Source organism: Microcaecilia unicolor, chromosome 5 (genome assembly GCF_901765095.1).
Source record: "Microcaecilia unicolor chromosome 5, aMicUni1.1, whole genome shotgun sequence".
Taxonomy (NCBI): domain Eukaryota; kingdom Metazoa; phylum Chordata; class Amphibia; order Gymnophiona; family Siphonopidae; genus Microcaecilia; species Microcaecilia unicolor.
Genome location: NC_044035.1, coordinates 109922662 through 109939431, shown reverse-complemented (window position 1 = coordinate 109939431; position 16770 = coordinate 109922662). Strand labels below are relative to the sequence as shown.

Here is a 16770-nt window from a genome sequence, read left to right as displayed (position 1 = left end):
TTTTTTGTAGGCACTCTGAAAAATGGACCTGTGTGTGTCCAATACACGTGTCTACACCAGTGCAGGCCATTTTTCAGTGCGCCTTAGTCAAAGGGCCCCTAAGTGCTTGGACATGAGGACTTACGCCAGCTGAAACTTGGTGTAAATTTTGTTGCACAAATTGGGCGTGGATCCCTGCTATTCTGTAACACTACATGCATCTTTTGTGAAAGCCCCTGACCCACACATGCCCCTCCCGTGGCCATGCCCCCTTTTGAGCTGCATGCAATCCAATTTAGGTGCACATTGATACAAAACAGTGCACAGTCAAATTGGTGCCCAAATCATAATTAATGCCAATTAAGTGCTTGGTAGCTCCAATAATTAATTCATTGTAGCCCATGAACTAATTATTTTGGACACTGATCTGGGATCTGCATCCAAATTTGGGTGACCTTTATAGAATCCGGGGGTTTATATGTTTTAATCCATAAAAAACACTTCTGTAAACAAATTGTGCAACTCAGCCTTTTTATGAGTTCATTTTGCAGAACTCTGGACTGCTTACTCATATTAAAGATGTATTTGAAGTTCAGGTTTTGCAGAAAGCCCTTCTCTTTATACTGACTGATTCCACTAACTCATGTGCTGCTTATGTTTAACTGCTTTTGATCACTGTGCTGGAAATGGTGAAATTCTTACTGTTTGTTATCTGTAGGTTGCTTGGTCCTTGTCTGACATGTTTTATATTATTTGTTTTTTAAATACTGGCATGCGTATTTTTATTTCATTTTTAATCAATTCATCCCTTGTTATGTTTCCATTTTATATAAAAGATTAAACATTTTGGTGTCAAAATCTTAGGAATGTTAACTGCATGAGCGGCATTTTTCATTCCAAATTGCTATCTACTTGTAAAGAAATACACTTGCTTATGTGTCTTATTAATTGAAAATAGTCATTTATATATCACACTATATTTTTCTACTTGTTATGAATTTGTAGCAAATGTGATATCCTATGGCACTTACACATCAGCAATAAAAAGACTACTTCCCTCATGCTTCAACAATTCTATTCTAAATGGAAATGTGTTTATTTATTTAGGGGTCCTGTTATTAAGTCGCGTAAGCGTCTACACGTGCCCAACTCATGTCAAAATGGAGTTACCACCCAGCTACTGCGTGGCTCTTGCGGTAATTTCATTTTTGGCTTGCGTCCGATATGCGTGTCTGGAAAATATTTTTTATTTTCGGCCGCACGTATTGGCCACATGCCAAGTGGCATTTGATGTGCATAGGTTATTACTGCCCGGCTACCGCGTGAGTCTTTACTGCTAGGTCAATGGCTGGCGGTAAGGTCTCAGACCCAAAATTGAAATTTAAAAAAGGCCTTTTTTTACAGGCGTGCTGAAAAATGGATCAGCGTGTGCCCAAAACCCACGCCTATACTACCGCAAACCATTTTTCAGCACGCCTTTGTAAAAGGACCCCTTATTTTCTCAAAATACATATTGAGTATATATATATATACAAAAAGGAAAGTAAAAAGAACACTAACGCAATATCAAAATCCTAATCTACCCAGTCCACAAGAAAAGAAGGGGATCCAAGTCACAATTTCCATTTACAAATGAGAAAACACGCTAGATAGGCTGCAATAGAGCAGTGTGCCAAACTCGTATATATCTGATGAAGTAAAAATCATTGGAGAAGCAACCTGGAAAAGCGAGGTCAGGAATGCATTGAAGTGAGCTGGTTCATAAAAGATGTTTCTTTGGGAATCAAATTTTAACAAACACTTAGAGGGAAAATTCTGTCAGAAAAGTTTGTCTAATCGCTGTATTCTAGCTCTCAACCCCCAAAATGGTTGTCTCCTCTTCTGGATCAATCAGGCAATATCTGGGTAAATTCTGATTTTACAATTTTAAAATCTAACATCTGTTTTAAGAAAAAATATCTCAGTACCCAATCCCTATCGGGAACAAAATAAATAAAGATAATTCTCAATTTATACATTCTATAACCTGGGTCATAGTCGTCTCATCAAAAGTAGTATCATGTGCTCCCACTGCTATGCACTCCTCTATGCTCTGCCGCCAGAACCACCCCAGGTTTAAATGCAAAAACAAGGAAGTACATCTTCTCACATTTAAACCTGTGGTGGTTGTGCAGAGAAGAGAGCACTGTGGTGAGAGCAAAACACCCTCTTGCTACTGTGAAGGATGAGCTGGTTAAGCAGGCTTTTGATGCCTTTGATTTTTGGCACCCTCCATGTGAGCTAGTGACTCACATGGATCATACCTTGAGCCTGCCCTGGGTGCAATCTAATCCAGGTACTTATATACTGCAGTATCCAGTACAGGTCTTTAGCGGATCACTAATATAAGACATAACTAACAAAAAACAATGCACATGCATCATTGATATAAAATTACAAACTACACAAGATAATTAATAAAAACATTAAAAAAAAAGATTTTTCAAACAAATAAATCTTTAAGGGCCCCTTTTACCAAGCTGCGGCAAAAGGGGGCCTGCGCTGTGATCGGCACATATTTTTCACACATGCTGAGGCCCCCTTTTTACTTCAGCGGGTAAAAGGGAAGTCTCTCTTTCCTGCAGGAAATGGCCACTTTTTTTTTGTTTCATTTGTACCCTGCACTTTCCCACTCATGCAGGCTCTATGTGGTGGGCAATGGAGGGTTAAGTGACTTGCCCAGAGTCACAAGGAGCTGCCTGTGCTGGGAATCAAACTCAGTTCCTTAGTTCCCCAGGACCAAAGTCCACCACCCTAACCACTAGGCCACTCCTCCACTCTAATCGCTTGGCAAGTAAAGCACTTGCCGCATGGCTATTTCGGGGGGGGGGGGGGGGTAGCCCTTACCACCACCCATTGTGGTGGCGGTAGGAGCTCCCATGCTAACCTGGCATAAACCAGTTAGCGTGTGGCACTGCCCGATTACTGCCAGGTACACTCCAGCACTACAAAAATACGTTTGGCTTACCGCCTCTTAGTAAAAGGGGCCCTAAATTCTTCATAAAAGCAAGGTATGAAGATTCTAACCTAATTGTTAAAGGAAAATCATTGGGATCTTGCCGGGTATTTGTGACCTGGATTGGCCACTGTTGGATACAGGATGCTGGGCTTGATGGACCTTTGGTCTGTCCCAGTATGGCAATACTTATGTACTTATGTAAAGTGAAGCTGGAGCAGTCAAAAAAGATGCTTTCCAGTGTCTACTAAATTTCAGTCCCAATGGAGACGGTATACATCTACTTTTAGATCTACATATGTTTGACTGAGAAAAAGCATGCCTGTGCCTTGTCATTCAAAGTACAATATCATTACACCACTCCTCCCTCTCAGAAACTCCAGCAGAGGACTCCCGCACAGCTCAAAGTTGCATAGCTAGAACGTTGATTACAGGCTATAAAGTTAGTGCATGAATTAGCATGCACTGTCATGTCGGCATGGTAACGGACACCACATTCATGCACTAACCATGTGCACAAATTCACATGCTAACTGCACAGGACATGCTAGTAAAAGTGCCCCTCAGTTTTCATAAGAAGGTATGTTGCCCTTTTTGAGTACTGTTCTTTGTTATTCAGAGAGAACAGCATCCTAGCCCAGGAGAAACAGGAAAAGTAGAGGGTGTTGCTTATCTAAGTTTTACATCCACTGTGCGTCTTTGGGGAAATCCATTGATAAATCACAGCCAGGATGATCTTTGTGCAGGTCAAGTTATAACTATGCAAGCCTAGCTCAAGTTTACCAGATGAGGGTAAATTTATCCCAGATGTCGGCAGGTTCTGGATGAGTCTTCTGCATTCACCCTGGGTTTAATATCTACCTCTAGTCCAGGACTGCTTGAGCTTGGAAGAATGTTTGGGAAATGGATACATGCCCTATTCTTACATAAGTCTTTTCAGCACTCACCACTTAACCACTATCAGGAACAGGATGCTGGGTGAAATGAACCTTTGGTCTGTCACTGTTTATGCAAAAAAAAAAAAGCAATCCCCTTCTTGCCTTTTTGTTCAGCATGCCTATTTTTTCATTTCTTACTGGGAAACGTATGGCTAAATGGAATAATACACAGGAAAAGATCTTGTTGCATAATCATTTATAGCAACTTTAGGTGGCTTGCAGCTCTATTACCAAATGGAAAACAGAAATTTGGCAAGTGTTTGCTCTGCCTAAGCTTACTAACCTTCTGTATCGGATCTCTAAACATCTAAACAGGGGAGAGAGGCCAAGAATAAACAAGGACATGGGAGAGGAGAAAGAATTGCTTTGTTTTACTCTCTTTCTGTACTTTCATTGATGATGACATTCCAAATCATTTAAAATCCTGAAATGTATGACTTTAGCAAGTTATCGTAAATATAAAATATGCTATTTAAGACTTGGGGAAAGAGTAAGAGACGTACTTGGGAACCGTATAAAATTACACCCCGGAAAGATTTGATGGACCTGATAACTTGGTGACAAAATTCACTGCAAACTGATGCTAGACTGCACGGTTATTTAAAGGGCCCTTTTACTAAGCTAGGATAAAAAGTGGCCTGCACTAGTGTGCGCATGTGGAATTAGCATGCCCTGGGCCACATTTTACAGCTGCCAGTAAAAAGGCCTTTTATTATATGGGACAGCAAAATGCCCATGCGCTAATATTAAAAGTAGTGCGTTACTATTTACTGCCTGAGCCCTTTCCACCACCTATTTACTTGGCGGTAAGGGCTCATGTGCTACTCGTGCAGTAATCAAGCAGTGCGTGGAAATGTGGCTGCACTGCTGTTTACTGTCAGGAACGCCCCCGTGGTAGTAAATAGAAAATTATTTTCTTCTGAGGGAAATTGCATGCATCAAATTTGGAATTACCATCAGGCGCCTGCGCTACCCCGGCGGTAGGGTTGATTTGGCGCATGCTGTCCACGCAGTAGCCCTACTGGGACTTACTAAGGGGCCCTTTAACTAAGCCACGGTAGGCTCTACGAGCGTGCAGCATGGACCCAAACGAGACTACCACCAGGCCAGCGTGTCCTTCTGGTGGTAATTTCAGATTTGACATGCGCCCGTAATGCGTGGATGAATTATTTATTTATTTCCTCCTATGTGTGCCGGTTCTGGCAGTAATCAGCACTTGGCGTGCACCGAACAGTCACCGCAGGTGTAGCACGTGAACCTTTATCACTAGATCAATGGTTGGTGTTAAGGGCTCAGACTGGTTTTTGGTGCTCGCTGGTTTCATTTATACCGCAGGCCCTTTTCCCATCCCATTAAAAAAAAAAAAAAAGCCCTTTTTTGTAGATGCGGTAAAAACTGGCCCTATGCATGCGCAATACATGCACCTACACTATCGTAGGCCACTTTTTACTGTGGTTTAGTAAAAGAGACCCTAAATGGGCCCCTGTGTTAGGTGCTAATGCGTGCCTAATGCAGCAAAAAGAGCCTCATGCAGGACACGCTAAAGTGCTCTGCATTAGTTTTGCCATCGGTGCATGCTAAGTACACACTATTTTTTTTTTAATACTGTTTGGGAGGAGGCGTTTCATTTATCAAATCCTTAGTGGCATGACTCCAGATTATATGATAAAAATACCAAAAAAGTATGTGATCAACACGACACTTCGAAGTGTCTTGGAAGTGTCGTGTTGATCATGCTACTTTTTTATATATTTTTTAAAAATCTTTACCCTCATAGCGGATCTAGTTTCTCCACTTTTTTTTTTACTTTTCTAGATTATATGAACCATTTAATAGAGATATCTACACGTAGGGTCTCCCTTGAAGCCAGAGATTCCCTTCTACTCCATCCACCAAATTTCAAAAACGTAGTATACAAATCTGTTCTAGCTGCTGATTTCTCATATGTTGGAATCAAATGTTGGAACTCTATTCCCAGTTCTGTTACGTCTCATCATGACTACCTACAATTCCGAAAACTATTGAAATCCTATTTCTTTCAAACTCATTTCAAAATCCATCCCAGTAGTCCTGACTACAATTAAACAGTTGTCAATTCCAGTTTTCTATCCCCTCTATGCACAAAATTAACTATTCTATTACATTTCCTTCAATATTTTCAATAATCTCTTGCAATTCTTAGCTAACATAAAATGTTATTTCATTTAGTGCTTTAATTTATTACACTGTGTCTTTAATACAATCTGTAAGCCACATTGAACTCGTATCATTTTAGTGATACAGAAAGTGAAAGTGCCTTGGTGCTTTGTAGCTTTTACTATATGAGACGTGGGGTAAGTTTTCCACGTCATCACTGTGACCCCTGACGCAGGTGCTAGTCACCGAAACACGGCCCGTGTCGGGTCTTTTTGTCAAGGCTCATTCATTAAAGAGCTGTGTTCCATTTTTAAAGGCCCGTGGTGCTGTTTTTTTTTTGTTTGGAATATGTGGAGAAAGGACATGGATGCTCTTATCAGCTAGTGTGCTAACATTACCATTACGCTAACTGGATAAGCAGTAAGGGCTTCCACGGTACTTTTTTAAAATGACTTAAATGCAAACATTAGGCAAAAAAGTTATAATAGAAAAAGCCTGAATTTACAGCCATGCTAGAAATGGGGCAACCCCTAGATTCTTTATATGGATCCCAGATTTGCACATCCAAATTTGTGCATGTGTCCATGATGTGCCTTTTACTAAGGTGTGCTAGCATTTTTAGCGCACACTAAAAATAGGCGTGCGCTAAATGCTAGAGATGCCAATGTATTCCTATGACAAACCATAAACTAGGCGCTGTAGATAATTAAACAGTGAAGGGAGCCAACCTGTATCTCAGTCACAATGATGCTCTACTTCTCAACAATTCCTCAACCTTATATTCAAAAGGTTAGTAGGGTCATGAAAGGATCTATCAGACAAGCGTACCCGCCTCCTCTTTGGCTGAATGATTCAATGAGCCAAGCATATAGATAGGGGCAGTACCGCAATCTTCATTGATCCAGTTTTAAACTTTTTAATATTGATCCTAACTTTATTTAACAAAAATGTTTTTTATAGTATTATTTATATTTTCAAAAGTGTCCTTATCATTCAACTGGTCTCCACCATGCACCGCTGCTTATAGTCAAAAAGCTAAGTACTTTTTTTGAATTAAAGAGATATCATGTTACTCTCCTATGAATGCAAAACTATAAAGAATGATAAGGACACTTAGTTTTTGGTGCTAGGATATCAACTAAGCATATTCTATGTACTGCGCCTAAATCTTATAGAATACGCTTAGGTGAAAATAATTTCCATGCGCCATAGATACAATCTGGCTCTTTGTGCCTAATTTTTTCAGCACCCATTTATAGTATTCCCCACTTGGAGTATGAGAAAGACCCATGTAAGGATATGCTACGCCTTTGTTTTAGATCAGATTAGTAATAGGGTCCCTAAGTTAAATAATCTTTTTTTGTTACATTTGTACCCTGCGCTTTCCCACTCATGGCAGGCTCAATGCTGCCAATGGAGGGTTAAGTGACTTGCCCAGAGTCACAAGGAGCTGCCTGTGCCTGAAGTGGGAATCGAACTCAGTTCCTCAGGACCAAAGTCCACCACTCTAACCACTAGGCCACTCTCTGAGAATGAGGGCTCAAAAATAATAAGTATTAATGTAATCTGGAACTAGCTCACAGCACTGTATTTGCCTAACTCACCTGCTAGCTTGTAAATATATTGATTTATGATACAAGAAAAGATGAGCAGAAAATGTAGGATTCAATGTGAACTACATAAACTTTAGCTTTGTTCTGGGTTCAGCTGAATTTTCGGATTTTCTCCAGATGTGTTGGAGATATTTGTTGAAATCTCCTGAGCAGGTATGTGAAAAATTGCCAGGTTCAATGTGAATTTGTCCCAGATGGTCCAGTTTATGGGAATCCACATCCATCCTTCAAACTGTATAAATCAGATGCAAATTCACTAATATGAGGGGTTCGCATATGGGTATTTATTTTTAAGTTCATTACACTAACACAGCAAACTTGCAAACAGTTTGCAGGTTTGTCAAAATAGTTTGCAACCATGTTACTCTGAGATTCTATAGGTGTGTTTATAAGCACTTTGCAATAAACAGAAATTCAAGTTTCTTTGCCTGGATGAAGTTACAGTTCATAATCTGTTACCATTAGATACTGGATAAACAGTACATTGGGCCTAAAGTGATCATACTTCAAAGCATATCACAATCAAAATAGGCATGGAATTTTGAGGTCATTGTGAAGGAAGGCATATTTATTCATGGGAATGCACTTTTACATATGTGCTGTATTAATATGAAAATGTCCTGTAGTAGATATGCCATCATTCATCCATTTGTCAGACATGTTAGCTCTTATAACATGATCTGGTTCATGATACTAAGGGCCCTGTTTACTAAGCAGTGCTAAGGGTGCATTATTGTTTTTAGCACATGCTAATGATTAAGACACGTTAAATGCTAAGTTGCCCATAGGAACAAATGGGAGACTCTAATGTTTTGCACATGCTAATTTTAGTGTGCACTAAAAACACTAGCATGGCTTAGTAAACAGGGTCCTAAGGGTTAATTTGCTGTACACCACCTTGAGTGGCCAGGATGACCTGACAGATGTAGAAATGTTATCAGAAATTAGGGAGGCTAACATTCTGGGGAACACAATAATAATAATGGGTGATTTCAATTACCCCGATATTGACTGGGTAAATGTAACATCAGGGCATGCTAGAGAAGTACAATTCATTGTCAAAATCAAAGACTGCTTTATGGAGCAGCTTGTAGAGGAGCCAACAAGAGGAGGAAAACTTCTAGACCTCTTCCTTAGTGGAGTGCATGATCTGGTGCAGGAGGTAATGGTGCTGGAGCTGCTTGATAACAGTGATAATATGATCTGATTTGATATAAGCTCTGGAGTAAGTACACACAGGAAATCCAATATGTTAGCATTTAAAGGAGACTATGATAAAATGGGAAGAACGGTGAAAAAAAAACTTAGAGGAGCAGCTGCGAAGGTCAACAATTTACAATCAGGTGTGAATGCTGTTCAAAAATACCATCCTGAAAGCCCAGGCCAGTTATATTCCATGTATTAAAAAAGGAGGAAGGAAGTCCAAGCGACAGCCAGCATGGTTAAAAAGTGAGGTGAAGGAAGCTATTAGAGCTAAAAGAAAATCCTTCAGAAAATGAAAGAAGAATCTGAAAATAAGGAATGTCAAGTCAAATGCAAAGCACTGATAAGGAAGGCAAAGGGGGACATTGAAAAAAAGATTGCGTTGGAGGCAAAAACACAGTAAAAAGTTTTTTAGGTATATTAAAAGCAAGAAGCCAGCAATAGAATCATTGGACAGCTGGATGACTGAGAGGTAAATGAGGTACTCAGGGAAAACAGAGCAATAGTGGAGAGATTAAATCTTCACGAAGAAAGATTTGGGAGAGCTACCATGCCAGAAATGGCATTCAAAGCTGACGAGTCAAAGAAACTGAATGAATAAACCTGGAAGATGTAATGGCGCAATTTGAAAAATTAAAGAGTAGCAAATCACCTGGGCCAGATGGTATTCATCCCAAAGTACTGATAGAATTGAAAAATGAACTTGTAGAACTATTGTTAGTAATATGTAATTTATCTTTAAAGTCAAGCATGGTACTGGAAGATTGGAGGGTGGCTAATGTAACGCCGATTTTTAAAAAAGTCTCCAGAGGTGATCCAGGAAATTATAGATTGGTGAGCCTGTTGTCAGAGCCAGGGAAAATGGTAGAAACTATTATAAAGAACAAAATTACAGAGCATATTCAAAAGCATGGATTAATGAGACAAAGCCAACATAGATTTAGTGAAGGGAAACCTTGTCTCACCAATCTACTACATTTCTTTGAAGAGGTGAACAAACATGTGGGTAAAGGTGAACTGGTTGATATTGTATATATGGATTTTTAAAAGGCATTTGACAAAGTACCTCATGAAAACCTTCGGAGGAAATTGGAGAGTCATGTGATAGGAGGTAGTGTTCTATTGTGGATTAAAACTGGTTAAAGGCTAGAAAACAGAGAGTAGAGTTAAATGGTTGGTATTCTCAATGGAAAAGGGTAGATAGTGGAGTTACCCAGGGGTCTGTGCTGGGACCACTGCTTTTTAATATATTTATAAATGATCTAGAGATGGGAATAATTACTGAGTTAATTAAATTTGTTGATGATACAAAGTTATTCAAAGTTGTTAAATCGCAAGAGGATTGTTAAAAATGCAAGAGGACCTTACGAAACTGGGAAACTGGGCATCCACATGGCAGATGACATTTAATGTGAGCAAGTGCAAAGTGATGCATGTGGGAAAGAGGAACCCAAGCTATAGTTATGTGATGCAAAGTTCCACATTAGGAGTCACTGACCAGGAAAAGGATCTAGGTATCATTGTTGATGATACGTTGAACCCTCAGTGTGCGGTGGCGGCTAAGAAGGCAAATAGAATGTTAGGAAAGGAATGGAAAACAAAATGAGGACGTTATAATGCCTTTGTATCGCTCCATGGTGCGACCTTGAATATTGTGTGCAATTCTGGTCACCGCATCTCAAAAAAGATATAGTGGAATTTGAAAATGTACAGAGAAGGGCAACAAAAATGATAAAAGGGATGGGACGACTTCCCTATGAGGAAAGGCTAAAGCGACTAGGGCTCTTCAGTTTGGAGAAAAGACGGCTGAGGAGAAATATGATAGAGGTCTATAAACTAATGAGTGGACTGGAATGGGTAGACGTGATTCACTTGTTTTCTCTTTCCAAAAATACTAGGACTAGAGCGCACACAATGAAGCTACAAAGTAGTAAATTTAAAACAGATCGGAGAAAATATTCCTTCATTCAAAGTGTAATTAAACTCTGGATTTTGTTGGTAGAGAATGTGGTAAAAGCAGTTAGCTTAGCGGGTTTAAAAAAGGTTTTCTCATTTCCCCACCCATAACCACACCCCTTTTTGCCTGCACACTTTAGAAATTTGATGCACTTCATTACAGAATTCACTTGCAAGTTGTGCACATAAATTCTAATCAGTGCCAATCAGTGTTCATAATTGCTTGCTAAGTGCTCTTATCAGCGTTCATTAGCTTGTTAAGTTACAAGAACTGTTATAGAATCAGCGCTGATCTTTATACACACACTATATAGAATCTGGGGGTTAGTGGGTAGTGTGTGTAAATTCTAATTAATGCCAATTAGTGCTGATAATTGCTTGCTAACATTCAACTATCAGCACTGATTAGCTTGTTAACTTTATGTGTATGGAAATCTCTTAGTGATATTTAGAATCCGGGCAGTGGCGTACCAAGGGGGGGCGGTCGGGGCGGTCCGCCCTGGGTGCACGCCACTGGAGGGTGCTGCGGCGCGCACCTGCTCTCAGTTCGCTGATTTCGCACGTTTGCTGCAGCTCCCTCTGCTCTGCCCTGGAACAGGTTACTTCCTGTTCCGGGTCAGAGGGAGCTGCAGCGAACGCGTGAAGTCAGGGAACTCTGAGCAGGCGCGCGCTGCTGCACCCCCCAGCGGCGTGCACCCGGGGGGGTCCGCCCCCCCTAGGAACGCCACTGAATCCGGGGGATAACTTTTAAGCTTCTAAATTAGGATGAATAGGTCAGAAATTTAGGAATAGGAGCTCTTTTGGAGAAAAACCATGCATTCTTCTCTATCAACTGCTCTTTTACAATCCACATTATATTTTCATAAATCCTATTGGATGCCTGCAAAGCTTGCTAAAGTAAATCGTAATATATCAAATTTGTGCTGGTCATGTCAATCTGCTGTGGGATCCCTTGATCATATGCTTTTTCACTGTCATAATTTGCAACCGTATTGGAAACGGATTTGGGACATTATTCAGAAGGTATTTGGCATTCCAGATGCTTTGTCTTTTAAAGTGCTAATCCTTAAAGCATCCACCCCTGGTTTGTCAGTTCCACTAAAGCATGTAAAGTTGTTTAATTTGATGATTTTGCTTGCTCTTCACTTGATTGTTTTACATTGGAAAAATAATCTGCACGTCTCATTTCATGAATGGTGGAATTTGCTCTGTTCATATAGGCGTTATGAGGAAATAGCTGCCATAAAATTTGGTCATATTTTATCCTTCCATAAAACATGGTCATTGCTAGACAACTATGTTAAGTGATATTTGCGTGTAACTTTATTAGGTAAATTCAACTCCTTTTAGTCATATGCACATACTGTTCTGCTTTATTCTCTGTTAACCTACTGCTACTTTTTTTTTTTTGCTTTCGATTTGTTGCTTTTATTTTAGTCTTTGAAAATGTTTGATGATCAATTGGATACACCATATGGAGCTTGTTCATTTCTTACACATATGTGTATTATTATTATTGTATTAGTCTAAAAACTTATAAATAAAGATTAAAAAAAAAAGAAATTTAGGAGCCTAATGTAGGAGCTCAGCATTTTATTTTTGATTATTGAACCCACTGGATCTTTTTTTTTTTTTAATCTGTAGTCCACCTTGTGCTTTAAATTAAAACTTAGATAAACACAATGGATGGCCTCTCTAGTTATCATGCGAACCATACATATTGCATTAACTATCTGTCCTGAATTTGTAGTCTGTCTTTAAAAAGACAGATTCTTTATAATAAAACTCAGCTATTATTCCAACATTGGTTCCAATCTACTGGATACTAGATCTCAGAGAATAACCCAGTACTAATCCTGACCCACTGCACTGATTCTCTTTAAAGTCACTTGCAGAAAATCAAAAACAGTCCTTGACTTACTTTTTGATGATTCTGGCAATCTGACTGCAGACCAGGGGGGTTAAAATGTATAGCCACCACTGAGATTTATCTAGACTTTTGTTGAAGTTTGTAACATACTGCACAAGTAAAGAAAAGACTAAGGCGCCCTTTTACTAAGCTGCCTAGGCACCTATGCGTGCCCAATGCATGTCAGCTTGGAACTACCGCCCGGCTACTGCGTGGCCCGGGTGATAATTTCATTTTTTACGCACATCCACTATGCACACTGGAAAATTTCCAGCATGCAATGCTAACCAGGCAGTAATCGGCAGCATAGGAGCCGACACTGTGGGTGCTTGAGCACTCCCAATATTGAGAAAATTTATTGTATGTGTCCAGGAAGGGGTTATTTCCACTGGGTTTAGCACCCCCAATAATTTTGAAAAGTTGGCTCCTATGATCGGCAGTGTATGTGCGCGCTGATGATTACTACCCAGTTAACGCGTGAGACTTTATTGTTAAGTCAATGGGTGGCGGTAAGTTCTCATGCCCAAAATGGACATGTGCCAATTTTTATTTTGACGTACGTCCATTTTTGGCCACAAAAGGGCCTTTTTTTGCAGGTGCACTGAAAAATGGACCTGCATGCGTCCAATACACGCATCTACATCAGTGCAGTTCATTTTTCAGCGCACCTTAGTAAAAGGACCCCTAAATACATACCTACCATAAACTTACAAGAGCTTCATGGAATAGCAAATATATAGCTAAAAATGGAATGTTCATGCATCCTTGATCTATCTTTCACTGTCTTTATCTTATTTCAAGGACACGTTTACCTTCTGTACAAACATTTAAAAAAAGTTTGTTATTTGCTATTGACAGGGCAGGAGAATAAAATATAGATATATGTTTGGAAGATGTACAATTGCATCTATAATAATATTGAGAAAATATGAGTTAGTCTCGTGCTACAGTTGATAAGTTCTGTTCATTCTCAGTGATGGTAACTCATCGTGTGTAATTTCTCACTTTGGCAAAGAGAAATAGGGCAAAGTTTCAAAAATGTTCAAGCGCTTGCTTCTTATAGAAGATTCTAACTTTCAGAAATAAAGGGAAATCCTTGGGATTTATTTGATTTAGAAGGTAAATTAATGATTTAAAATATTTTAGTATCAAGTGTACAATGAGGAATACAGTAAGCTAATAGAATTTCACTTTGTTCTTCATTAACAGGAAGTCCAAGATGTAAGAGACAAGCAGGTTAAGCTGGCTGAAGGAGCAAAAAGCAGAGTATGAGAATTAAGGAAAGCATTCCGCTGTTTCCATGCAGCACAAGGCACCTGTACAAGCATTTTCAAAAGCTTTTTTTTTGCACAAAATGGCTTGCTTTCACAGGACTATTTTATCGAGTAAGAGAAGTTTTCTAAAAATACTTTTTTAAGATGTTTATCCAAATAGCACTGGTTGCCGATATAAATTTAGACTCGTGAGGTTTTTCTTTTTTAATGCATTAAAATGTCTTCCATGATGGCCCCTCTTTCTGATGCACAGTGACATCTACTGTTGTTGCTAGGCAGCATTCGGAGGGAAGGAATGAGCCATGAGGTGCTAGGGCTGCCTTTCCTTACAGTTTGTGTTCTACAATCCTACATAAGCTGCAATAGTGTCCCATAATTCACAGATAAAATATTCCAACTGGACTAAACATTTGTTTGGAAAGTGGAGCACCAAGGCAAAACAACTGATGTGCCTGCCTCACACCCATAGGATAGTGAATTACTTGAGTTCTTGTGAGTGTAGAAACCTGCAAAATCAGATAATCGATAAATGATACGCGTATGAATTATGTAAATGAAATAGCACAGAAAATTACTCCTATTAGCCTCACATATCAGTCTTGATTTGATAAGAAAACAATATTGGAAAAGCACAGAGAATGAAACAATACCACTGTAGTACATACTTGCTAAAAATGGTGGAAAGTACTCTCAGTACATAGAATGTGGCACCATTGAAGCACTGGGTGAACCCGCTGATCCTTACTGCTGAAGAAATTTCAGACTGACTGTCAAAGGCAGCCTTGGGAAGAATGTACAATGCAAGATTTGTTACGTGAAGGATTTCTTGGTGATGTTACAAGCAATAGCATCCCGTTAAAGCTTATACAAGGGATATAGTTTTTTCTGAATAAATGCATTTTGCTAGTAATTTTGGGAGTCACATCTCCATGTGTTTCTGAAGTACAAAAGCCAATCTCATTTGATCATGTCATGTTTTCATGGCTAGTCCCAGTGCTAATGGTGTTTATGCCTTCCGTTGGCAGCTGGGTACAAAGTCAAATCTAGTAGCTATCATCCTACTTCAAGTCTGAGAACATCTAAGGATTGAGATGATCCATGGGAAAATAATCTTGCAGATTTCTTTTCTGTTGGTTTTGAGCAACATAAGTTGAACTTCAATGATCCACAGAGATCCGTGGCAGATGTTATGGGGTCTGTCAACAGATTTCCATAAATCCACTGTGGATTTTGCTAGTAAGTGTCTCAGTTCTTTTAACTAACAATCTAAGCATTCATGGGTCAAATTAACAAGCCTGCAAAATTTATGTGGGCTTAAGAAATTAGATTGTGAACCTCATAAAGACAATCACACATTCTTATCAAGGACCCAGCCATCTTGGCATCTTAAAAAGAGTAATGATTTTGGTGGCTGCAGTCATGTTGTTTATTACGAACTTTTAATAGTAAATATTGCAGCTGATAAATAGAAACTAAGATTATTTAGTCACTAGAGTTGTATGAGAGCCTTCCATATACATTTGAGAAAATGTACTTTTCTATTTGTAAACACTGTAAAAACTCCAAATACCTGTCTGGTGTCTTCTATAAATTAAGCAATACAGACTTAATTGAGTTGTAAAACAGCTGTACAAAAAAATCCCTCAAAACTGAAAAGCCTCAGAACACTTAATTGCTTTTTATCCATTTCAGTTGAGATACAAAAATATATCTGCATTCTTTTTGAAGAACTATTGGAAGAGGGAATTTTATATTTGAGACCACTTTCCATTCAGATTCAAATGTATCACACGCTCATGTATGCTTGCTCAATTTTTCTATTGCTCATGGGTATAAAAAACACAGAGATTGTCTCCTGTGCACTGAGCTAAATTACTTTGCAGAACAAGTGATTGTTTGATATTTGTAACTGCAAGAAGAATGAGGGGATTTTCTATAAACTGCCGATATCTCTGGAATTTAAATACACACTTAAGCTCTATGGTGTATTCCCATTGTTATTCTAGTATTCTATGAAGGAAAGAAGACACCTGCATTCTGTATGGAACAGGTTACTACCAGACACATGAAACTTTAAAGAGAATAACCATGGGGCCCTTTTACTAATCAGCAGTAATCTTTACTTACTGCGTGCCAATCTGGAAATACCGTCGGATTACAGCAGGCGCCCGGCAGTAGCTCCCACCCCTAGCATACACCATTTTTGGAGCTTAATTGGCAGTAATTGGGCAACGCTGTGTGCTGCCTGTTACTGCCAGGTTAGCATGGGAGCCCTTACCGCCATCTCAATGGGTGGTGGTAAGGGCTCCCCCCCCCCCCCCCCAAAATGGCCAAACGGTAAATGTTTACTTACCGCACAACCATTTCTTTTCCTCAAAAAAGACAGCCTTTTACCTGCTACGGTAAAAAAGTGAAAGTGGGCCTCAGTGTGCATGAAAAACACTCACTGATGCTATCTCAGGCCTGCTTTTACCACAGCTTAATAAAAGGGCCCCAATGTTAGCCAAAATGAAACAAAGGTTTTTTTTTTAACTTTAAGGGTTCCTTTTACTAAAGTGAGATAAAGAGTTGAAGATACCATGCTTTAGTTGAAAAGACTTGCTTGTGATAACTTCAAAGTCTCTGCAGCAAATATTTAAATGTAGCAGTAAGTGATTTGAGTTATCTGCTACGCTAATATAATACATAATAAATTACACCTGTGTAATTTATAGGCATAGCCTAGCCCATTCCATGCCAACTACCACGTTACACACTTAGGATTGTA

At 39.3% G+C, this 16770-nt stretch overlaps 1 protein-coding gene across 1 annotated transcript in view; it reads left to right on the top strand.

Annotated features, from left to right (window-relative positions):
* Positions 1-15843, top strand: part of CXCL12 (C-X-C motif chemokine ligand 12) — a 51146-nt gene extending 35303 nt beyond the window's left edge. Inside the window, exon 4 of the mRNA XM_030203176.1 lies at positions 13939-15843. Coding sequence (XP_030059036.1) covers positions 13939-13954 — 16 coding nt within the window. The 3' untranslated portion in view covers positions 13955-15843. The remainder of the gene's footprint in view (positions 1-13938) is intronic.
* The last annotated feature ends 927 nt before the right edge of the window (positions 15844-16770 follow it).